This window comes from Littorina saxatilis, linkage group LG14, assembly GCF_037325665.1.
Source record: "Littorina saxatilis isolate snail1 linkage group LG14, US_GU_Lsax_2.0, whole genome shotgun sequence".
Classification (NCBI taxonomy): Eukaryota; Metazoa; Mollusca; class Gastropoda; order Littorinimorpha; family Littorinidae; genus Littorina; species Littorina saxatilis.
In genome coordinates, this window is record NC_090258.1 from 13,171,679 (window position 1) to 13,197,493 (window position 25,815).

Genomic DNA, 25,815 nt, shown 5'->3' on the forward strand with positions numbered 1-25,815 from the left:
TAAAAATAACCAATTCTGGTAGCTGCCGACCTTCCGCCAGACACACATTAATACCGGGGGGAAATAAATAATTACTGGGCAGTAAAAATAAATACCGGGCGGTAGTTAAACGACAGTTTGACTTTAAAGGACACAAATTTGCAGCTTTTTCAAGAATACGAGCCCAGATTTAGAAAGATCAAACACAGTTCAGCCAAATGAAAAATGGCTTTGTAAACCTTAAAGTGTAGGACTGACAAATTCGTTAGAAAAAGAAAATACAGACAAGTTTGACATTTTGAATAGTTCTCTGTGCGTGTGTCTCACACAGCAACAAACGCCCGCCTTTTCAGCAGAAAACCACGTGAATTATATCTCTAACAAAGGGAGTTATATTTGAAAAGAGGCAACCTCAATTAAGAACTTGCCTGTTTTCTTCTTTTTTTTCCTTCTTCTACTTGTGTACCAATGAGATTAAGATAATAAACGTAGCAAAAACATTAATGCGATAAATTTCGTACCCCGACAAAGCATTCATTCCCGTATAATTTTGTTCAAACTATCAATGCCATGAAAGGTTATCTGGCACACTATTCGGATCAGAGATTTTTCTTTTACTGCAGTTTCTTGACCGCCACTCCAGTAAGAGTACCATGAACCTGTGACGGATTTTAGAACATTTTCCGGAAGTTTAGATAATATCTTAAGAAATAACTTAATGATCCGATATTTTATCTGAAGGACGTCTGGCATGCAGGCATAACATCCTCACATTTTCATAGCAATGTATCAGTTAATTGCTCAAATACAGATCTGTTTATCATAGTACTCCTTAAAACTGTCTCAAAACCGCTGGTTTGACACTAATCAACACCTGCATCAGCAGAAATGGCAGAAAACACGAACTACAAAAGATAACCCTGATTCAGTGTTCGTGATGAAAATCGCCCATGATCTTCGGGTTTTGCCTTTTTACCATATTCGTACAGTTACATCAGGCTATTCCATATATATTTGCTGTCTGTGAACTAGAGGCTCTTTTCCTTTACCACATTACACCACAGTGTCCAAACTTAGTTAACCACAGCCGCCCACTCCATCAAATGTCGGACGCAACATGGCCGGCGTAGCCGTGGTCTGGGCTGTTTACTGGATGGAGGTAGCTGTCTGTGGATTCTGTTGACGAGATGGTCGGTAGGGAAGGTCTGCACGGTACTGCAACAAAAAGATGGCTCGAATTTAGCATCACTCACTCTTTCGGTTCTAACGAATATTGGGACCACCTTCAGATTGAACGCAAGGGTCGTCATTATTTTCCTTAGCATCTGGACAGACAGACAGACAGACAGATACACAGAGACAGTGAGTGTGAGAGAGAGAGAGAGAGAGAGAGAGAGAGAGAGAGAGAGAGAGAGGGGGGGAGGGAGAGACAAGACAAGACAAAATAAGACAACATATGTATTATCGAGGGTACTAGATAGGCAAGAATTTTACAATTAGCAAGAGAGAGAGAGAGAGAGAGAGAGAGAGAGAGAGAGAGAGAGAGAGAGAGAGAGAGAGAGAGAGAGAGAGAGAGAGAGAGAGAGAGAGAGAGAGAAAGAGAGAGAGAGAGAGAGAGAGAGAGAGAGAGAGAGAGAGAGAGAGAGAGAGAGAGAGAGAGATCCTCCAGACTAACTTACTCGGAGGAGGTAACTCCTCAGGCACTTCCTCAATTTTAGCATACAGAGATTCGCGATTGACGTCATCATCAGTATTCCTCAGACCGGACCTGCCAGCAGTCTGAGCGTCGTAAGATCCGTTGCTGATGGCGAACGGAGCATCGCCCACGTGACCAAGACCGGTGTACGGGCTGATTGGTGCCTGGCTGCTCTTCCGTCTTTTGTTTGGCCGGTCGTAGGTTGGATGTCCTGGAGCAGAGAATATGAGATTTGAACAATATCAAACTCAATACTTCTTCCCCCAGAAAGGAGGTTGTGTGTTTGTGTATCGAAGACGGTCATACACGTTAAATCCGACGAGTGCAAGTAGAAGTGGCAACCCACGATCGAAGAATAATAATTATTCTGTGTTATTATACAAAAACACATTCAAGCTGAAATAGAAAAAATCTAAGGATCAAAATGCTGAACATAGACATCTTTACCTGCGTTGGTGCTCATGAGCAAACTCACACAGAGAGAGAGAGAGAGAGAGAGAGAGAGAGAGAGAGAGAGAGAGAGAGAGACACACACACACACACACACACACACACACACACACACACTCACACACACACACACACACTCTCTCTCACACACACACACTCTCTCTCCCCCATACACACACACGCACACACACACACACACACACACACACACACACACACACACACACACACACACACACACACACACACTGACAATAAAACAAAGAGACGGAGGCATGCACGAAATTAGGACAATAAAAACATACGGTTTCTTTTTACGACGAACACGACGACGACGACGACGATGATGATGACAACAACACCACCAGCAGCACCTCCGGCAATAATTGGAACACTAGGTCCTTTCTGCTCCTCGTGTTGCTCCATGTCTGTACCTGTGAAATACATGCTTCCACACTATAATAAACCGGAACATATTTTTAAAAAACAACCAACAACAACAAGAAAACTTTCCAGGCAATCTGACAATTAAAGTAACGACTAAAACATTGACTTTCTAATTTACATATGTAATGAGATCTTACATTATTTACATCTACTCCGATTCTTCAGTTATAATCATTTCCATACAAGGCCTAATCTAAATTGAGCAACTTAAATTAACGATCATATCTGTTATGACAACTTAATTGTTTCAGTTAACATGGTGTAGGCTTTCAAAGAATTGTTACAACAAAAGCAAATCGCAAGATCTAATAACACAAGGAAATTAGAACCAACGGCTATAATGATGTACGGGGAACCAGTCTCCTCTGGCACTTGAGTAAAAAGAAGAAGCATTGACATGAAATGTCTCTTGTTCTGTTTTACCATATGACCACATCCCCGACAGCATGATGTGGTTGGCCCAACGTTGGGCCAACCACAGCGTCTAGAGCGGGCCAACCTAGACAGCCGCCAAGACGCCGAGGCGGCCTGCTCATCGTATCTGGGGTGGGCCAACGTTGGCATCGTGTCGATGCCGATCTTCCCCCGACTCTCTGCCGACGAATGACGTGATATGTTGTAAAAGCCCGACCATGATCGGTGTTCCGCCGTTTCTCTGCCGATGAATGACGTATTATGCTTTTGCCCGCCCTCTCTCTCTCGGTGATGTGTCGATCTTCTGCCGACGAATGACGTGATATGTTCTAAAAGCCCGACAATGATCGATGATGTGCCGATCTTCTGCCGACGATCATGTGTCTACCTTATGCCAATCTTCTGCCGATGATGACGTAATATGTTCTTTTTCAGCCACTGATGTCACAAAAGCAGCTAAAGTCTGTTTCACAGAAGAGTTTTTAAAGCTTTTTCGCAATGTTCTAACAGGGAAGCCTCTTTACGTGTGCTCAAAGAGCGAATCGCACTTTTTTTAAAATCGTAACTTCAATAACAAGTATGATTGACCAAAAAACAAAAATTTAGGCACCACACACCACCAAAAATAGACAATGTCCGAAGTGATGAGGTGGCAAGGACATGAGGTCATGCCCCCGCAGATGCGGTCATCGAATCATGAGAATTACGTCACTTGTAAAGGTCTTCGGTACCGAGAAAGATTCTTCTTGTCTCGGCGTGACTCTTTTTACGTCATCGTCTGGCGTCAAGGTTGGCCCATCGGCGGGCGGACCACGATGTGCCGATGATCGTCTGGCGTCAAGGTTGGCCCATCGGCGGGCCAACCACGATGTGCCGATCATCGGCATCGTCAAAGATCTGGGTTGGCCCTATGGCCAACCACGATCATCATAAGCGTTGCTCTGCCGACCCAAATCGTCATCGGGCCGATGACAGTCTGTTGTCGGGGTATATGTTACAGCAGCAACGTCAAGAACACCAACACCAACACCAACACCAACAACAACAACAACAACAACAACAATAACAACAACAACACAGTTTTACCATTGACAATCAAAGTAGTGGTGACACTCAGACGGTACCAGTCGGTGTCCTTCCACTCTGCAGTACAAATGCACCTCTTCCCGTTGTCTTCCACTCTCACGGACTTAACAACAAGAACGATAAATTAATTCGCCATAAAGCATGCTGTACTCTTACCAATGGTACACGCACACAGGTCTTACAGAAACAAGACATAGACATTCAAAACGTAAAAAAATAGTCATATATCATAAGGTGCAGATAACTAAAATAGTTCTCTTCATTTTATCGTAACAATAAGTGTTAGCACTACAGCCGGATGGTTATGTAAAAAAAGAAAAAAAAAAGAAGAAGATTTTCTCTAAAATTCAGGTGAGTACCACAGCTTTCTGTCTATCTCTCTTTCTCATACACACCAACCCACAAACACATGCCCTCACACACACATACACACACACACACACACACACACACACACACCCACACACACACACACATACACACACACACACGCGCGCGCGCGCATCAACTCTATCCGATCTACCCATTAACATCTACGTGGTATAAGACCACCCGTCAACTTAGACGCGTATATCATGAATACGCATGAATACGTTTAATAACTAATCCTATGGTGGTTTTCAGCGAAACAATTTTCTTAAAAGAAAACGAAACCATTCAAATTACCTACTGGTAACAGCCAGGTAGTTGTTTGATTTGCAAAATGTTTAAGTATTGGGAAGGTATAGTCATTATGTACATCCTGGTTAGCCCTGAGATGGTGACCCGAATCGTGCACACGGAAAGTATTGACTTGACTTGAATGGATCAGTGGTTGAGGACTGTGATGACATGTTCACCGTTCTACAGATGATTACAAAAATACACGAACATATAGCACTTTATTTATTGTATCTTTAAGTCTATATATACTACCTTAAACTCGAGTACGCTGTGTACTTCTGTCTGACCAGCGATGTCCGGTGCAGTGTCTGGATGTCCGTCACAAGACAGGATTACGTTTTTCACAAGAGGTTTGCCACCTAGGACGGAACAGGTCAATCTCAGGTCATCACCTGCTTGTAGTACGTCACCCTTTTTGTATCCGTTAATGACTGGAGGTGTCTGGGGTGGATCTGTGCCAATAAACGGTTCAAATATAGATAGTAAGTTAAACCCTGAAGAAACCAGTACCAATGTTGTGTCAAAGCATTATATGGTACCCACCCTTCAAAATGGCCATTGTTAGAAGCTGAATACTTTTTTTTTTCAGGAAAAGGGATAATGTTATAACTTTGAAACATTTTCAAACTGTTCTATTTTAATCGAAATAATCAGAACAAAACGTGCTCACTTACATTCTAGCATTATCTGCAGTCTTCCTACGGCCGACCGACCGTCTGCCAACGTCACAGTGCACGCTACAACATTTCTGTCATCCTCTGATTTAGGTAGGTAGACACACGTGTTTCCGGTCTGCCGCGCGCAGGTCACGCTCCATCTGTACTGCGTGACCTGAACGGTCGTGTCAGGTCGACAGGTCAAGGTCAGTTCTTGTGACCCGTCTGTTTGAAAAGGAAGTCTTTCAGACGCCGTGACGAAGACTGCTATGTTGGTTGTAATTGACGTGGTTGTAGATGTTGTCGTAGAGGTAATACTGCCGCCGTCTGAATTCAGACAACAGAAGTTGGAATTGTTCAATCTATTATGGATAATATCTACATTGATTGAACCATCCTCCCCTACCAAACTCCACACACCTAAACATGGCCAATCCCGTTGTTAAACCCTATTCCAACCAATACAGACTAGAACAAGCAATATAAAAAAAAAATTCTGTTGGCCTGAAACTAAAAGATCGACACTGAAAACCCGGGATCAGTCATCACCACCACTATTTAAGCTTGTCTAGCCTAAAAGCGAAGACCGCGACGGGTCCCGCAGGTATCCACGATGCTCGCAAGCATTGGACCTAATTGGCAAAAACCGATTTCTTTAATATTTAGCACACTTTTCAGAGTAAACATAATTTTGGATTCACGAATTGCTACAAAATGAAATGCAATCATTTTTGAATCCGTTACTGAACTTTCAATTTTATTAGGAAATACTAGCATTTCTAATGGACCAATATAAGTTTTGAACTTCTAAGTTGAACTGCAATCCAACAGTCCGGACTGATTCAAAGATTGTTTGACCAAAATTGCAATTAATGTCATTGACAAATTTAAAATAAGGTTCGTCACAGTGCCACGTCATCTTCATGAGGCGAATATGACGTCATCACATACATTTTTTGAACAATAAAAGTGTCAAGATATCATATTATTTGTACAATTCCAGTTATACTGGGGTAGAGTTTTTTGCTTGCTGTTGCTGTTGTGTTATCACCTTTGACCTAACGGTATAATGTGAATGTATAATCTAGAAATAAACGTTACGTACTGTGAACTGGCCTTAAGAAAATTGACACACAGACAGACCCACGAACAAAACTTTACCAGTCAGAAAACAGAAAAAAACCCCAGACAAGCTCCAACAAAAACAAAAAATAAACATAAAACAGATGTTATACCGTTTACACAGTTCTTCTGGTCAGAAGAGAGTTGCTGGCCATCAGGACACATGCACTTGCTGCTGTTGCTGTGCAACGGTATGCAAATGACACTGCAACCGCCATTGTTGTCGCCACATCCGTTGGGACCTGAAACCCAGTGATATGTTGCTAATGCTGAGAAAACTACAACTCATGATTTAAGGATCCAAAGCTATCACCTACTTTAAAATACTGACATAACTTTGTTGATATTTATCAAAACTGTATTACAAATGTGTGTGTTTATGTGCGCGCGCGCGCACGCGCGTGTGTGTGTGTGTGTGTGTGTGTGTGTGTGTGTGTGCGTATGTGTGGAGGGGGGTGTGTGTGTGTTCGTGTAAACTGGAACATCTGGATTCATACACTCGTCCTTTCTCTGAAAAAAAATGGATACAACAAAAACGTGAGGTACCGTTTCGTAAACCAATTTTTCGTACATTCTGAGTCGTTATTCACACAAATGGCGCCAAACTCAATGTATTAAATGTAACCAAGAAGACACTTTTTGTGGCCCGGGTAGGTGTGAACATTTTACAGACAACGTGTGTCTCGGTCAGTGCGTATGAAATTTGTTCATAGATTGAAAAGTGACAGACAGACAGACAGACAGAGAGGGGAGAGGGGAGACAGTGTGTAAGAGAGAGACAGAGAGAAAGACTAACAAACAGACAGACAGATTGACAGAAATAGCGAGATAGGCAGCAAGAGAGAGAGAGAGAGAGAGAGAGAGAGAGAGAGAGAGAGAGAGAGAGAGAGAGAGAGAGAGAGAGAGAGAGAGAGAGAGAGAGAGAGAGAGAGAGAGAGAGAGAGAGAGAGAGAGAGAGAGGGACAATGACAATGACAAATTCTTTATTTACGAGGGTAGTGGGAGAGAGAGAAAGAGAGAGGCTGACGTACATGACAGAGAGAGAATATAAACAGATCGACAGAGATAGAGAGACAGGCAGCAAGAGAGAGAATTGAATTGAATTGAATTGAAATTTATTTTAAGAGGGTAACAGAATAAGCAATGTATACATGCTTCTTTTCATCCGGCCCTCGCCCATTGAGGGGTAACAAACAAGAAGAAATAGAAGATAAGTTTAAATATAGTACAAATGACATATTTACCATAATTAACATGTCAAGCAGCCAATAAGACATTTTAAGATGCATTGTGATTCTTTAGCAATGCTTGAAAATTATATATAACAGAGAAATATTTGTTTGTATAAAAATAAAAAATAAATCTTTCATGCATTATATATAATCATGTTTTTCAATATAATTAGAGAGTACAGTTATATTTTCCTAGCTGCTTGATAATATTTCTTATAAGTTTTGTAAAAGAAACAGCATGTAATATTCCTTGAATGATGTTTCATGAATTCGTATTTTAATTATATTAGGAATGGCGTTCCACATAATTGCTTCAGAATATGATAGACTCGACTTGTACAGGTCAATTCTTGGAGTTGGGAAAGAGAAATAGTTAGACAGACAGACAGACAGACAGATAAAGACAGAAGCAGACAGGGAAGCAAACAAAGTTAATGTCTTGGAAAAGACTGCATTGACCTTCGTTCCAACAAACAATCAATGTTTTGCTTGTTGAACTGTCGTACTGCCATTCAACTACAGGCAACTGACATAATGAAGCATACGGTGAATAACAGACAAAAGACATACAAATCGAAAGCATAAACTGTGCAGTTAATACATGCGCCTGGACCACCACATTACCTGTCATCAAGGAATCCTGATGATAGACGTGGATGTCGTTTAGGCGTCTCCTTACTGAGCCCACTATCGTCACGTTCCCCCCGTCCAGTGGGAGCCGGATTAAACGGCTTTCCGTTGTCAGATGGCTCAAAATCAATCAAATTAACTTTATAATTTCACATGGAGAAAGTGCAGTGGTGGTGCAGGGCACATAAAGACAAACGAAAGACTGCAACATTAATATTATATTTAAATATTATGTACTAATTGATAACATTGTTCTCAGCTAAACACCTCTCTGCATACACATCTCTCGCTGTTAAGATTTAAGACAGATATGTAAAAGGGGCATACACAATAAACAATGCCATTCAATTCCGTTTAAAAATCATAAACTACGACATAACGGGCGCGACTGTTGCGCTCCTTAATGATCCAAACACTTATACAGTTGTGTCAAGCAATCATAAACTTCTGAAAAAATGAGTTCAGCTGTGCTTAGTTGTGCGAAAACGAAGGGAACATTACAGGGGGAAAACTTCATTGGTGAGCATTCCACTGCGGCAAGGCACTTGTTCCAGTCAATAGGCGCTGTACGGGGGGAAGCAACTCTGCCTTGAATGTTACGGTTTGTGTCAGAGTCACGCCCCTTGAAGAGCCAAACAGGTAGCATTGTTACAATTGTGTCAACCATAAACGTCTTAATGAACAATGAGTGCAGCTGTGCTTCTTCTGTGGTTTCCGTAAATTCTCTATGATGTTGTAGTGAATGTTATACAGCCTTCTGTACTTCTTGAGTTTAGATAAAAGGTTCGCTGTACAATGCAGGGCCTACCTGCTACCAAGGGAGGGCAAGGTAAAGCAAGGCAACAACTATTTCAAAACTCCCGAGGGTTGCTTGTAATAGGTAATTGACATTAACAACAAACAAAAGCAAAATTCGTAACAAGCCACAACAAAAAGAAACTCTTCACAATGTTCAACCATAAACTTACTCGAATTAAGCTAATTAAGCAAACCCAAATGATAAGTGACGCATAAACCTGAGATCTAATTCGCCTATTCCTTTTATTGAGAAAGTTCAAACCTTACCGAAACTTACAGCGTCTCTTGAACGTTCTGAGAGCCAGGTAATCATCCAGCCAGCCAACCAAGCTAGCCAGCGAAAAGGACACACAGACAGACAGATAGACTGACAGCGAAGGAGCCACTATGACTTCTATGCCTATGACGCATTCCATCTCAACTAAAACAACTTGATTCCTTTGAAATTAGAACAATATCCAACACATACCCCATATGTCCCCAGTCCGTGATATACAGAGCGTTGTTAAAGAGTGCCAGGCCGAAGAAGTGCAGCGAACTAATTGCACGCATGACCTCTTTTCTTCCACTACCATCCAAGTGTGCGCTTTCGATCAGATTAGTGGCAGCATCAGCCCAGTAAAGACGATTGTCTGAAAGATATAAACATGACAATGACGATGCGTGTAATGATATCCATGGTACCTGTGAAACACCAGGAACCCAGTACCTCTGAGCTATAGCGGATACTGTTATATTTTGTGCTTACTGAGAGTATCTTCCCTTTCTTTTATGGCTGTACTTCCTGCACAATGGATACCCCAATACAATGTTGAAACTGAACTACTTCTCCTGAGTCTGCAATGAGCGTGAGTGAAAGACACACATAAAACAACATGAACAGTAAACAATAACATCACAATGCGGGAGGATGATGTTGCTCCAATTACAGCCCCTGTCCTCCCGAAAACAAATCATGACTACCTAAATGATGTGAAAAATGGCCACGCATGCTAAAGTCCACTCGACAGTAGACAGTAATTGCTAACAGAAAATGTCAATGACAATGGTATGTAACATGTGTATCTTTATGCTAACTGTGTGCTATCGTTAGTTTCTGAGTCTGACAGTATGTTTGCAATGTAGTGGACAAAACGGACAAAATCGATGTCGCCATGCCAAGAGGCATAATTTAGTTGTTTATGAACTCTTAACACTGAAAATGATCCCTTTTAACAGTGTGTTTGTTTGTTTGCTTAACGCCCAGCCGACCACGAAGGGCCATATCAGGGCGGTGCGAGGCTGCTTTGACATATAACGTGCGCCACACACAAGACAGAAGTCGCAGCACAGGCTTCATGTCTCACCCAGTCCCATTATTCTGACACCGGACCAACCAGTCCTAGCACTAGATAGCACTAACCCCATAATGCCTGACGCCAGACGGAGCAGCCACTAGATTGCCAATTTTAAAGTCTTAGGTATGACCCGGCCGGGGTTCGAACCCACGACCTCCCGATCACGGGGCGGACGCCTTACCACTAGGCCAACCGTGCCGGTCCCCTTTTAACCGAAAAATGCTAAATTTCAATATACACTCTTCAAAAAAGTTAAGGATCACTTTTTTACAAGCACGCCACACAAAACAGACAAGACCGAATTCTTTCATTTAAAAAAAATTATATAATTGAACAACCAAGGAGTAATGACAAACAAAGCAAAGATCGAACGCGGCAGCGACAATTTAGCTAGAGTGTGTCAAACGTGACAACCCTCGAAAATGGAATTCACAACAATGTGAATCAGTGTCAATAACGCGTGTGCCCTCCGTTGTGTGCCAGGCATTCAACACATCGTTGGCGCATGGAGTGGATCAGGTTGCATATGAATGCTCTGGGAGCCATTGCAGCAGTTGACCCAGATTGGCAGGAGGAGGGTGATGTTGCTGTACCCGACGACAAAGCTCGTCCCACATGTGCTCTATGGGGTTCAGGTCCGGGCTGTTGGCTGGCCACAGCATCCTGTTGACCCTGGCCTGCTGGATGAAGGTGTTTACAGCTGCAGAGCGATGGGGAGGTGCGTTGTCATCCTGAAGAATCGCACGAGGGCCGATCGCTTGGAGGGCTGGAACGACCAGGGGTTGCAGGATCTCATTCTGGTAGCGGACACCGGTCAAGTTGCCCACTACATGGTACAGAGGTGTCCTTAGACGTGTGCTGATCCCTCCCCAGACCATCACAGAGCCTCCGCCAAAACGCTGTTGTTCCAGAACAGCGCCTTCTGCGAAGCGCTCTCCGCGACGCCTCCACACTCGGATGCGACCATCAGCAGGTTCCAAGCAAAAGCGGGACTCATCTGTAAACAACAACTGAGCTATAGCGGATACTGTTATATTTTGTGCTTACTGAGAGTATCTTCCCTTTCTTTTATTGCTGTACTTCCTGCACAATGGATTGCCACCTCACCTGTTGAGTGCACCAGGCTCGGCGAGCTGCTCGGTGATTAGCAGTCAGGGTTGTTCCTCGGACTGGACGCCTTGCACGCAAGCCAAAGTTGTGTAAGCGGTTTCGGATCGTCTGACCACTAACAACAGTGTTGGTGGTAGCTTGTAGGCGTTGCCTAATGTTGTTTGCCGTAGCCATTCTTTGTTGCATGGCCTGCCTCTGAATGAAGCGATCCTCTCTTTGCGTGGTGACTCTGGGCCGACCAGAACGTTGTCGCTCCTGCACTCTTCCAGTTGCGTGGAATCTCTGTTTTAGTCTGATGATGACAGAGGGAGCCACTGCAAGCCTCTGGGCCACTTGCCTGGTAGCAACACCGTCTTGTAGCCATCCTATTGCCCTTCCTCTATCCAAATCGCTCAGTTTTCTTCGTGGGGGCATGTTGCTACTGTGCATAATTGTGTCAGCGTGTCAACCTTTAAACACAAGCTGGTGAGCGATGTTCATAGCCAGGACCCTGTTGTAGCACGTGCATCACAACCTTTTGCCCTGGCATGCGTTCAGCAAATTTCATGGGGCTATAAAAAAACACCCTTTTTCTTCCAAAATACAGAAGCTTTTGAGAAGTCCCACAAAGGGAAATAACTCTGCCTGTCAAACAAAATTTAGAGGTCAAGACTCATTGTTCATTTGTTAATTCAAACACATTAATCTTTTAATTATTATGTCGATGTTTAATTTTTTGGCAAATTTTTATAATTAGATCCGTTTTTTCAACCGATCCTTAACTTTTTTTGAAGAGTGTATCACAAATGTGTTCAAGTAGAAGACAATTATGCATGTTTTCTTCTGTCTGAATGTGGAGTTATTAATCTATTTTGATAATCACCTAATATACCTAATATACCTACTTCCACGGTCGCATAGTTTAAGTACAACTCAATTACTAAAGTCCAGAAATGACGATGTGATTGTTAAAACGTTCGTTTATTTCAAGTTGGGGTATTCTCACCCCGAAGAACATCATTCTTACTATACTGTATATGATTTTTGATGCTTTAACTTTTATTTCTTTGCTTATTTTCAGTGTGTGTGTTTGTTTGTTGGTTTGTTTGTTTAAGTTGAATATTGTGTTCGCTCTTGGAAAGTGGCCTAAAGCCAATTTAATTGAGCATTCCGTACTCTCTCTCTCTCTCTCTCTCTCTCTCTCTCTCTCTCTCTCTCTCTCTCTCTCTCTCTCTCTCTCTCTCTCTCTCTCTCTCTCATTGTCATTCACAATACCTTTCCATGCAAAGTTCTTTCATTTCACAATTACAAAGAGACAAACAAAACAAAAAACCCAGTAGCACCCCTACATTAACTCCAATAATGATTGACATACTTGCAACGTCCAGTGCCAGTGCATTGGTAAAACGCAAATTGAAATTGACCAGTGTCCGTCGTTCACTGCCGTCATAGTTGGCTCGCTCGATCTTCGCCACTGCCCCCCAGTCTGTCCAGAACAGCACGCTGGACACAAGCAACAACTAAATAAATAAACAATCTAACTTACAAACAAAATAAGAATGGTAGGTGCTTTGAAAGTTAATTTTGACAAAACAAAGCGTTACAAACACACGAACAGAAAAAGAAACAAGCAAGGTTGTCTCCCGTATTTCTTACGTTTCGTCATTCCTACTGAAAACAGAAGGGTTTTTTGCGTCAGTCATGAGATATACCACAACAAAAAACTCTGTATTGTAAGAATGACCCGGTGGATAGCCACGATATTGGCCGAATCTTACGTCTTCATAGCCAAAATACGTCAGTTAAAATGTCTGATTATTATAGGTGTTCTTTTTCAAATGCTATGCAATCTTCCACGAAGAGTAAAAAACCCAAAAAAACACTGATTGAGAGTTAACATAAAACAATCTTGTCTTCGCGTGCAAAACAGACACATGATTGTTACAAGCCCAAGATTCATTTGAATATGTTCACTGGTAAGGTAGGTTGTTGGAACGTTTGTTATTGACAAAACAATACATTCATAAATATATCGACCCAACGGTCTTTTAAGTGCACAGACACACAATTAATAACGAAAACTTATCTGGCTGATTTTTTCTTCCTCTTGCCACGAAACCGCAAAAAACAAATCAGCCAAATATATTTGTGAATGTATTGTTTTGTCAATAACAAACGTTCCAACAACCTACCTTTCTTGTTTTTTTATTCTGAATTTTGGAACGTTGGCAGTCTCTTTGTTTTTGGATATGTTCACTGGTGTTAATTTGCTAGTAATGCAGACACGATTGACTTTATTTGAATGATTGCCGTGCTACAGCGATTCCAAGTCATGTGTGACAGCAGCGTGTTTGAGAGAAACTCAGCGACAACCCTGTTTATGGAAAGCACCAGGAAACCTTCCATGTTTCCTCTTGTGTTAACATGACTAGCAAATTTGCATCAGTGATCATACACTATTTAAATGAAACGTTGGTTGTACTTGTAACAATCATTTGTCTGTCCAGAGCTATTCTGTTCGACCTAGGGCATCCCCTCCACGACGCACTGATGGATCTCCGCATCACACGGAACGCTCGGTTTCTCATGCCTAGGTGTCGAACGGAGCGTTTTCGGCGTTCTTTTGTTCCTGCAGCTGTGAGATATTTTAACAGCAACCGAGCCATTGTCCTGGCCACAGACTATCAGTGATGCCTTTTAAATGTACCTCTTAGTGATAGATTTAATATGATTTGATGACTGTTTGACCTTTGATCATAACTAGTGCTGTGATAATGCACTGTTGTGATGGTGTTGACACTATATTTTGCCCAATTGAGTCTAACTACCTGATGGCTAATCTACTGTGATACCTGTGATAACTGATGATGATTACTGTGATTGGTTTTATGTGTTTGGTTGGTCTCTTCTTTTGGTAGTGCAATAGCGTTAATTATGGATTGTTGTTATCATCATTTACATAAAAACTTATCTGTTAATCCAAACAATGATATAATTATTGTGATGTTCTTAACTACACTTTAACATGGAATGTATGTATGTATGTATGTATGTATGTATGTATGTATGTATGTAGGTATGTATGTAGGTATGTATGCATGTGTGTTGGTGTGTCGGTGTGTCAAGTGTGCAAGTAAAAAGGGTATTGTAGTTGTACATATATTACTTTAGATATTTTTTTTGTTATCATGGGTTTTATGAATTTTCTTCTCTTATTCTTTTATAATTATTAATTAATGACCTATATGTGCTGATGACCAATTTAATTTCCTTTGTTGGATCAATAAAATGTTATGAGTTATGAGTCTGTACTTACAAGAAGTCAAGACCTATTTGGATGAAAATCCACAAACCTGTGACGGGGTTTGAAACTCTTTCTGCAAGATTGCAGAACATCTGAAAAAATAGCTATAATGATCAGAAATGTAATCTGAAGTACTTGTCCTATGTAGGCATAAGATCGCGAATGTCTCAAAGCAATCCACCATGTTATTCTTGAAATGCAGCGCTTTTTGTTGTACAATGAGATAAAACCTCCCGTTTTCGATTGTTCATGCGATAGACACCTGCATCAGAAGGAATGGCGTAATATGAGGAATACACAAGATGGCCACAAAACATAACCTGATCTAGATACATAATTTGTTTAACTTTCTCTCCAAATTTTAAAAACTGCCGAGTTATGCCTATTCTGAATTGATTTTTGAACTGGAACCTTTCTTTTGTGTCTGGTTGAGTTTTGGGATGCCCTTTTTTGAGCTGCTGTAACGTGACACCATCCCTGCAAAACATAACCATTCAAAGTCAAAGAAAAGGGATTTGCACGAACCCGTTAGCAGTGTCCAGCACGATGGCTCGAGGGTTGTCCAGGTTAGAAGTGACCACAGTCTTCTTGGCCCACGTGGACATGGTCAGCATGGCGATCACGTTCTGGGCGGCGTCTGAGTAAAAGATGAGGCGAGACAGAGGGTCCACCGCTAGGCCATCCAGTGTAGCGTCTGAAAACAGTAGACTAATAATAAGACAGAACATCTGAACAACAAAAAGAAAGAAATGAAAAAGAAGAAGAAACAAGTCACGTAAGGCGAAAATACAATATTTAGTCAAGTAGCTGTCGAACTCACAGAATGAAACTGAACGCAATGCCATTTTACTCGTAGCATCGTCAGGCCACCGCTCATGGCAAAGGCAGTGAAATTGACAAGAAGAGCGGGGTAGTAGTTGCGCTAAGAAGGATAGCACGCTTTTCTGTACCTCTCTTTGTTTTAACTTTCTGAGCGTGTTTTTAATCCAAACATATCATATCTATATGTTTTTGGAATCAGGAACCGACAAGGAATAAGATGAAAGTGTTTTTAAATTGATTTCGACAATTTAATTTTGATAATAATTTTTATATATTTAATTTTCAGAGCTTGTTTTTAATCCAAATATAACATATTTATATGTTTTTGGAATCAGCAAATGATGGAGAATAAGATAAACGTAAATTTGGATCGTTTTATAAATTTTTATTTTTGTTTACAATTTTCAGATTTTTAATGACCAAAGTCATTAATTAATTTTTAAGCCACCAAGCTGAAATGCAATACCGAAGTCCGGGCTTCGTCGAAGATTACTTGACCAAAATTTCAACCAATTTGGTTGAAAAATGAGGGCGTGACAGTGCCGCCTCAACTTTCACGAAAAGCCGGATATGACGTCATCAAAGACATTTATCAAAAAAATGAAAAAACGTATGGGGATTTTATACCCAGGAACTCTCATGTCAAATTTCATAAAGATCGGTCCAGTAGTTTAGTCTGAATCGCTCTACACACACACACACACACACACACACGCACGCACACACACACACACACAGACACTCACACGCACGCACATACACCACGACCCTCGTTTCGATTCCCCCTCGATGTTAAAATATTTAGTCAAAACTTGACTAAATATAAACAAGTCGCGAAAGGCGAAAATACAATATTTAGTCAAGTAGCTGTCGAACTCACAGAATGAAACTGAACGCAATGCCATTTAGCGCGGTAGTGGTTACGCTATGCTGCATAGCACGCTTTTCTGTACCTCTCTTCGTTTTAGCTTTCTGAGCGTGTTTTTAATCCAAACATATCATATCTATATGTTTTTGGAATCAGGAACCGACAAGGAATAAGATGAAAGTGTTTTTAAATTGATTTGGACAATTTGATTTTGATAATAATTTTTATATATTTAATTTTCAGAGCTTGTTTTTAATCCAAATATAACATATCTATATGTTTTTGGAAACAGCAAATGATGGAGAATAAGATAAACGTAAATTTAGATCGTTTTATAATTTTTTATTTTTTTTTACAATTTTCAGATTTTTAATGACCAAAGTCATTAATTAATTTTTAAACCACCAAGCTGAAATGCAATACCGAAGTCCGGGCTTCGTCGAAGATTACTTGACCAAAATTTCAACCAATTTGGTTGAAAAATGAGGGCGTGACAGTGCCGCCTCAACTTTCACGAAAAGCCGGATATGACGTCATCAAAGACATTTATCAAAAAAATGAAAAAAACGTTCGGGGATTTCATACCCAGGAACTCTCATGTCAAATTTCATAAAGATCGGTCCAGTAGTTTAGTCTGAATCGCTCTACACACACACACACACACACACAGACACACAGACACACGCACATACACCACGACCCTCGTCTCGATTCCCCCCTCTACGTTAAAATATTTAGTCAAAACTTGACTAAATATAAAAAGAAGAACAACAACAACCAACAACAAAGAACACGAACAAATAACTGTCAAAACAACAATCAAAGCAAACAAGAACAAAAACAACAACAACAACAACAACAACAACAAAAACAACAAACAAACAAACATGGAAAACAACTTCTTTCCGGGCATTCCACACTTTCGTTCTTTTTCGCCCACTCAAACAAACGTTCTACAAAATGTATTCCATAGCAAGAGAGGCTCATGACGTCTTTTTTAAGCAAAGGTGCCCATTGAATAGATATACCTATGCTTGGGATTTATAATGTTTGAAACAAAACCAGTCTGGCAGTTTGGGATTTTCTGTCTTTTCTGTTCTCACAATTTCAACAGGACTGACATGTTGTATTCTCACTATTATTATTATTATTATGAAGAGCTTATATAGCGCGAACCACAATTAACTGTGCTCTCCGCGCTTCTGCCGTTTGAAATGGATTTTTTTACAGACAGACAGACAAACAGACATTTTTAACACACAATATATAACGCATTCACATCGACCAGCAAACCTCAAGCCTGTTAGGCGAGCATTCACCTTTCACGGCCTATTATTCCAAGTCAAACGGGTATTTGGTAGACATTTTTATCTATGCCTATACAATTTTGCCAGGAAAGACCCTTTTGTCAATCGTGGGATCTTTAACGTGCACACCCCAATGTAGTGTACACGAAGGGACCTCGGTTTTTCGTCTCATCCGAAAGACTAGCACTTGAACCCACCACCTAGGTTAGGAAAGGGGGGAGAAAATTGCTAACGCCCTGACCCAGGGTCGAACTCGCAACCTCTCGCTTCCGAGCGCAAGTGCGTTACCACTCGGCCACCCAGTCCAGACACTATCATATTAACTGCCGCTAAACACATGGACAACCAAGCACATACAAACCGTACGCGGAGAGCTAGCCAGCAAGCCAGCCAGTCAGCCACTGGCACACAGGGAAAAAAAACTCAAATCTCCTCCTCCGCCCCCTCCTCCCCCCACACACCCCCACCGTCAGTAACCCCCCAACCCGCCACCCCTCCCCCCCCCACAGCTTCCTAACTCACTCGCATACATACCCGCCCCCTCCCCCCCCCCCCGCACACATACACCACCCCTCCAAATACCCCGCCAAACACACGCGCACACACACAGACACAGACAGACACACACACACACACACACACACACACACACACACACACACACACACACACACACACACACACACACACAGACACACACACAGACACAGACACACACACACACACAGACAAACACACACACACACAGACACATACACACACATACACACAGACACATACACACACAGACACATACACACACACACAGACACACACACACAGACATATACACACAGACACATACACACACAGACACATACACACAGACACATACAGACACACACACACACGTACACACACACACACGTACACCCAGACACACACACACACACACACACACACACACACACACACACACTCACTTAGGCCAGCATTGTAAATCGTATGCACACCACTCCCATCCAGGTCTGCTGAGCGGATTGCGTTGAAGGTCGTTGTCACTTCTGTCCAGTAAATCTTCTCGTCCACTGGGTTGTAGTCAACTGCTACAGGGTTGTACAGGAGGGAAGCCATATTCACAGCGTAGTTGGTGATGGTTTTTGTGTCCATACGCTGTATAAGACCAGGTTCTGAAGCCCTAGTACTCCCAATAAGGAAGAAAGAGTCATCGTCGTTTGCTGCAGACACAGACAATACAAATTCTAATTTAATAAATGAGATTTAATGAAGCGTAATTACAACGATCGTTCTCCTGTATATATGTCACATGTATGTTTAGATTTAGGTTCACAAGCATACGTTTAACTTTTCAAGAGTCTGTCGCGAAAACTGAAGTGTAATGAGGCAAAAAGTGCGTTTACTCGGGAAAGAAATAATGTGGTTAATCCCTCGACAGCACATGGGCACAATGGTACAGAGTTATTTCGAAAAATATGTAAGCTTATTTGTTTGTTTTTCTTCAAATAATACCCGCAGGAATAAAAGCGGCTCTGAACTGCATTCAAATGGTGTACTCAAAGAAGTACAATCCTAGAACAGGTGGCTGTAAGTTGCAGTAAGAGCGGATTAAAAGAGAGCGCACCCTGCATGAAAATAGGCTCTGAACAGTAATACATATATTTCACAACAAAATATTGTACCTGCTGCTAAAATCTTTTAACTGCAGTGAAAGATTGCACTGTGTAGTGACACAACCATTCTCGCAGCACATTTTGCTCTAAATTGAAGTCAAACAGTTACAAAAAGGGATCATACCTGCGGAATATTGCAGTGAGAGAAGAACAAAAGAGATCATACCTGAAGTAAAAGTTGTTAAAAGGTGTACTAGATTTTGTCTAATGTACAGCAAAGACGGCTTTGAATTGCTATCATTCCTGAAGTAGCCAATGTTGGTTCTAACTTGCAGTCAGAGTTACTTTAAAACGATTATCGCTGTAGTTAAGGTCGATCTGACATAAACAAAAGAAGAGAAAATGGCTCATATTTGCAGTAATTATATATAGGTTACACACCCCGAGTTCTGAGTCCCGAGCCTCTGGCGAGGGAGTACCTAAAAATCTACCCGTGGGAACACATGCAAGCTATTCAGGACGAGGCATGTAAGCTTTTTATCCCTTGACTACGACGTTTTTATGAAAAAAACTAACTTTTTCAACACCAACCTGCTCTTGCCTGTTTTCCTCTCGCCAATACCTTCCGCATAACAAAATTCATTCGCGAAGCTAATTCTCTTACTCGCATCAATTACTGAATTTGAACAACAAATTGATAAAACAGAATACTTACATTTTCATTTATAGTTTTCTCTTGTCAAAAAAACTTAGTCAGATTATGATTTTGCTGCTGAAATGGATCCACAATTAGTTTGTTCGAGAGTTACCCGCCTTGAACCCTACACAGTGACCTTTGACCCGATGCTGCGAGTCGGAGACGCTTTCAGATTGGATATTAACCGCTTCGTGCAATCGTAGTGCCTCAACAGCACAGTTTGGATAGTTAACAAATGCCGAAACTTGTCAGCAGTACTCAAACTAACAAGATTGTCTTCGAATGGCTTGAAATGAGCTGAATTCGTGACTGTAAATGAAAGCGAGGGGGTTCGACAACCAGAGTTTTTTCCCCTTGGTTTCATTTTTTTCTATTTTTTTCAGTTTTTGAGTTTTATTTTGTTATTGTTTGGTAAACACAATGTTACATTGTTGTCCTAGTTGAGCAAGTGTACAACACTGTTTGAATGGCATTTCGTCACTTAAATTGAAAAAATAATGACGGTGTTTCTAATTAATAGTTTTTAGAAAGGCGACTGATCGTGTATGCAGATGAATTTATATCAATTTAGCAACAACCTTGGGAAAACTACTGGAAAATGCTTCGGTAACCATGAAATATACGCTCCGGTAACCATGGAATACGCAGCGTATTTACCTTCTCAGATAACAGAGACAAAGAGGCAGGTCATGTGATAAAATGAGCTTACCAAGAATATAATCATTGCACTAACAGATAAAAATACTGAACTACAAGAGAATATACTGAAGAATAAGAGAATATGTTGAACTATTCGAGAATATATTGGCCTTAAACGGAATATACCTGCGGAAAAGGTGGCTCTAAAACCAGATCTGGTTACAGTAGCATCTGTGACAAATTTGAGCAGGACGCGATTGCCAAAAGAACGTCGAGCGTGCGGTACGGATATGTTGCAGAGTCTGCCAATCAATCCGTCGCTTTCACTGTCCCCGTCTCGAATCTTCGTATCAAAGGGTAGAACAATATAATTATACAATAACATAGCTAAATGCATATCTTGCAAGTTTTCACATGCCAAATGTTTAAATCGTACTGCAACGGCAAACAGAAATAGACTTAACAAGTCGCGTAAGGCGAAAATACAATATTTAGTCAAGTAGCTGTCGAACTCACAGAATGAAACTGAACGCAATGCCATTTTTTAGCAAGACCGTATACTCGTAGCATCGTCAGTCCACCGCTCATGGCAAAGGCAGTGAAATTGACAAGAAGAGCGGGGTAGTAGTTGCGCTAAGAAGGATAGCACGCTTTTCTGTACCTCTCTTTGTTTTAACTTTCTGAGCGTGTTTTTAATCCAAACATATCATATCTATATGTTTTTGGAATCAGGAACCGACAAGGAATAAGATGAAAGTGTTTTTAAATTGATTTGGACAATTTAATTTTGATAATAATTTTTATATATTTAATTTTCAGAGCTTGTTTTTAATCCGAATATAACATATTTATATGTTTTTGGAATCAGCAAATGATGGAGAATAAGATAAACGTAAATTTGGATCGTTTTATAAATTTTTATTTTTTTTTTTACAATTTTCAGAATTTTAATGACCAAAGTCATTAATTAATTTTTAAGCCACCAAGCTGAAATGCAATACCGAAGTCCGGGCTTTGTCGAAGATTACTTGACCAAAATTTCAACCAATTTGGTTGAAAAATGAAGGCGTGACAGTGCCGCCTCAACTTTCACGAAAAGCCGGATATGACGTCATCAAAGAAATGTATCAAAAAAATGAAAAAAACGTTCGGGGATTTCATACCCAGGAACTCTCATGTCAAATTTCATAAAGATCGGTCCAGTAGTTTAGTCTGAATCGCTCTACACACACACACACAGACACACAGACACACGCACATACACCACGACCCTCGTTTCGATTCCCCCTCGATGTTAAAATATTTAGTCAAAACTTGACTAAATATAATAAAAAGGCAATAGTGCTATTAAAGTTTCGCTAGCTTGATCTTGCAATGACTTTCAATAACATGAAATTCATGATTGCACTTAAGAACATGAATTGTTCACTATTTTTACTCATGTACAAACATGCAGACACACGTACGTACACACACACACACACACACACACACGCACGCATGCAGGCACGCACGCACGCACGCACGCACACACACACACACACACACACACTCTCTCACAAACACACACACACACACACACACACACACACACACACACACACACACACACACACACACACACCACTCTTTCCATTTTCTATCATCGTCATTACTAATTCAATTTCCCCGACAAAACGAAAGAAACAATACCAAAGCGATACCCACCTCCACGTTGTCAAATTGACACAACGGAGTAATTTCCAGGTCAAAGTAGATAAAGTTGATGGTGACACGATAACCGACAGGAGCAGTGAAGACGTAGGAACAGTTCAAGTTGTTAGTGTAATTGTTTGGAAAGTTCGGAGACGTGATGGTTCCTGTGAGTAATGTATATGTTCCTCCACATCCTTTGTAAGAAATGAAAAATAAAAAGAAAAAAGCGTAACAATCTTAATACTGAATGGAACCAAACAGAAAATATTGTGGTTTAAAATGTTTGTATTTGAAAGTCAACAGATTGTCAAAATTGTCACCAAGATCTTATAACAAATGAAATGGTGTCTGTTAGAGACCTTAAGCTAAACCTAAAACCTTCATCGTGTTGACGTTGTAATAAAGTTCTGAGTTCTGAGTTCTCCCACTCTCTCTCCACCCCACCCCACCCCCCACACACACACCCCTTCTCTCTCTTTTATTTTTACCATCGCATAATATGCACAACAAACATACCAGGGAAAGTAGGCGCTCTTTAGTAATTTGATATCAAAAATTGATACATTTCAAAACACTTGTTTAAAGTTTGTACATCTGTCACGTCCAGGTGCTCGGAGCCCCTAGGGCTTTCAGCCATGCCTCAGGCAGCTGTATGTTTGAAAATATATCAAGTTTCATTGACTTTCATGAAAGGAGACAAAAACTCCAAATTTTTACGAATTAATTTTGGACTACCTCCGGGGAGGAATGAGTTGCCCTCGACCAGGCTCACATCAAGTCCCGCACCTGAACTAATTACGTCAAAAAGCCTACATGAAAGCCTGTTAGTCTCGGCGAGAGGGAGAATTCTGTCTGTTTTGGCTACTTTACGTCAAGACATTGTGTTAGATGACCTAAGATGGATAGATGGAAGGATGGATTGACGGACGGACGGACGGACGGACGGACGGACGGATGGACGGATGGATGGACGGATACATGGATGGATGGATGGGTGGATGGATGGATGGATGGATATACGGATTCCCATGGATGGATCGACGGATGGTTGGATTGACAGATCGATTGATCGATACAAATTGTGCAACGTTATTTAACTGTACTCTATGTTCTATACTTCTGCTGATATACAACTCACAACAGAAATGACTGGCTTACTTACTCACTGCCACATGCCTTTCCCCGCCCCAACCCTACCCCTTCCCCCATCTTCACACCACCTTGTCCGTTTTACCTCTGCGCTGCTTCTACGTGTATTAAATGAAGGTTCCTAATTGATAGCTACAAAAATAAACAAGGAAAAAAGTCGAAAGTATGGGGAAATGTTTTTGGTCAACATTTTTAGCTACACAAATAAACGAGGAAGTACTGAAGTGTTTTGATCTAAAATTGGAACCAGCTTTATGCGTCTGAAAATTAGATAACCATAGAAACATTTGAAACGCTCACTTGAGTGATTGGGAATTCGACAGTTTAGGAGCCCTGTGTGTTTCATGTAAATCGCATGACCTTTTAATTTTCAACAAAAAAGTTAACCCATAGAAATTGATTAAAATAACAAATGCCGTTTGTTACACGACACTTGAGATTGCCACAAGTTCTCAAACGTCGTATAGTTGTGTTCTTTTATTCTACGTCGCCCGTCTTCGCAGCAACAGAAAACAACTCGTCAAATTGAGTTCGAGGATTTATTTAGCATTCCATACATACAACTGCACATCGTAGCAGAACTGAAAGTAGAAGCTTTTTTACATACAAATTGCGCTGGCATATATAGTAAATACTCAATCTCGAGAATATTCCAGACCGAACATGATACAACTACATTATACGAGCCGTGCATGGACTAAACTAGCGACATTCCCTATGACGTACATCAAAGGTGCCGACGCACTTAATCCGAGCGAACACCACGAACTCACGACTAAAAACAGCTGGTAAACAACTTGTTTTGACAGGACTAGAAAGTTCACCTGCATTCTCGTCCAAGCATAAATATTGTGTTTACAAAATATGATATCGGTACTTTCCCACAAAGTACAAATAAGTCAACTACATGCAACACACAAAACTGAACCAAAGCTCAGCAACGGTAGCGTTTCCTAACATTACCCCCAACACCAGAAGAAATTTACCTAATTTCTTTCAATCATTGAAACGCTACCTGTACACATATTATGTATACACTAGCAGTTAAGCCCGGCTTCGCCCGGGAGTAAGCGGAGCCCTGTAGCAATTTAAGACGCTCGCTATCCCATTATCATTAGCTTTACCTCCTTTGTTTGGATACAAAAAAAGAGTTATCTCCCTTACCTTCTAGAAATTTCCGGAACTGTCCAGTTAATTTTTCTTTCTTCATTTCTTCCCCTCATAGGAGCAATAGCGAGTCTCTAATATCACTGGCATGATGTGCTTGCTACAGGTGAACAGTAGGCACTGAACTGGTCTTGCACCATATAGGCTGTATTCAATAAATGGGAGGTCCATAATCTGAGAAATGAAACAATGAATCAAGAAACTAAAACCCAGGTGCACATCTGCGGCACCTAGGGAGTGTACGTGCACACTATCTTGTTCCTGCCTCTTGCCATCTCAGAGGTATGGCGACCACAGACAAAAAAGAGTTATCTCCCTTACCTTCTAGAAATTTCCGGAACTGTCCAGTTAATTTTTCATTCTTCATTTCTTCCCCTCATAGGAGCAACAGCGAGTCTCTAATATCACTGGCATGATGTGCTTGCTACAGGTGAACAGTAGGCACTGAACTGGTCTTGCACCATATAGGCTGTATTCAATAAATGGGAGGTCCATAATCTGAGAAAGGAAACAATGAATCAAGAAACTAAAACCCAGGTGCACATCTGCGGCACCTTGGGAGTGTACGTGCACACTATCTTGTTCCTGCCTCTTGCCATCTCAGAGGTATGGCGACCACAGACAAAAAAGAGTTATCTCCCTTACCTTCTAGAAATTTCCGGAACTGTCCAGTTAATTTTTCATTCTTCATTTCTTCCCCTCATAGGAGCAATAGCAAGTCTCTAATATCACTGGCATGATGTGCTTGCTACAGGTGAACAGTTATCTCCCTTACCTTCTAGAAATTTCCGGAACTGTCCAGTTAATTTTTCATTCTTCATTTCTTCCCCTCATAGGAGCAACAGCGAGTCTCTAATATCACTGGCATGATGTGCTTGCTACAGGTGAACAGTAGGCACTGAACTGGTCTTGCACCATATAGGCTGTATTCAATAAATGGGAGGTCCATAATCTGAGA

General features: G+C 41.1%; 1 protein-coding gene across 1 annotated transcript in view; it reads right to left on the bottom strand.

The window, feature by feature from the left end:
• Window positions 1–415: 415 nt before the first annotated feature.
• The window catches only part of LOC138947157 (uncharacterized), a 38,946-nt gene continuing 13,546 nt past the window's right edge, over window positions 416–25,815 (bottom strand). The window contains exons 2-15 of the mRNA XM_070318597.1: window positions 22,554–22,735; window positions 21,033–21,189; window positions 18,863–19,117; window positions 15,429–15,597; window positions 12,975–13,102; window positions 9,643–9,805; window positions 8,370–8,494; window positions 6,627–6,755; window positions 5,410–5,718; window positions 4,988–5,187; window positions 4,073–4,175; window positions 2,431–2,559; window positions 1,659–1,886; window positions 416–1,194 (exon numbers count right to left, since the gene is read on the bottom strand). Coding sequence (XP_070174698.1) covers window positions 1,079–1,194; window positions 1,659–1,886; window positions 2,431–2,559; window positions 4,073–4,175; window positions 4,988–5,187; window positions 5,410–5,718; window positions 6,627–6,755; window positions 8,370–8,494; window positions 9,643–9,805; window positions 12,975–13,102; window positions 15,429–15,597; window positions 18,863–19,117; window positions 21,033–21,189; window positions 22,554–22,735 — 2,393 coding nt within the window. The 3' untranslated portion in view covers window positions 416–1,078. The remainder of the gene's footprint in view (window positions 1,195–1,658; window positions 1,887–2,430; window positions 2,560–4,072; window positions 4,176–4,987; window positions 5,188–5,409; window positions 5,719–6,626; window positions 6,756–8,369; window positions 8,495–9,642; window positions 9,806–12,974; window positions 13,103–15,428; window positions 15,598–18,862; window positions 19,118–21,032; window positions 21,190–22,553; window positions 22,736–25,815) is intronic.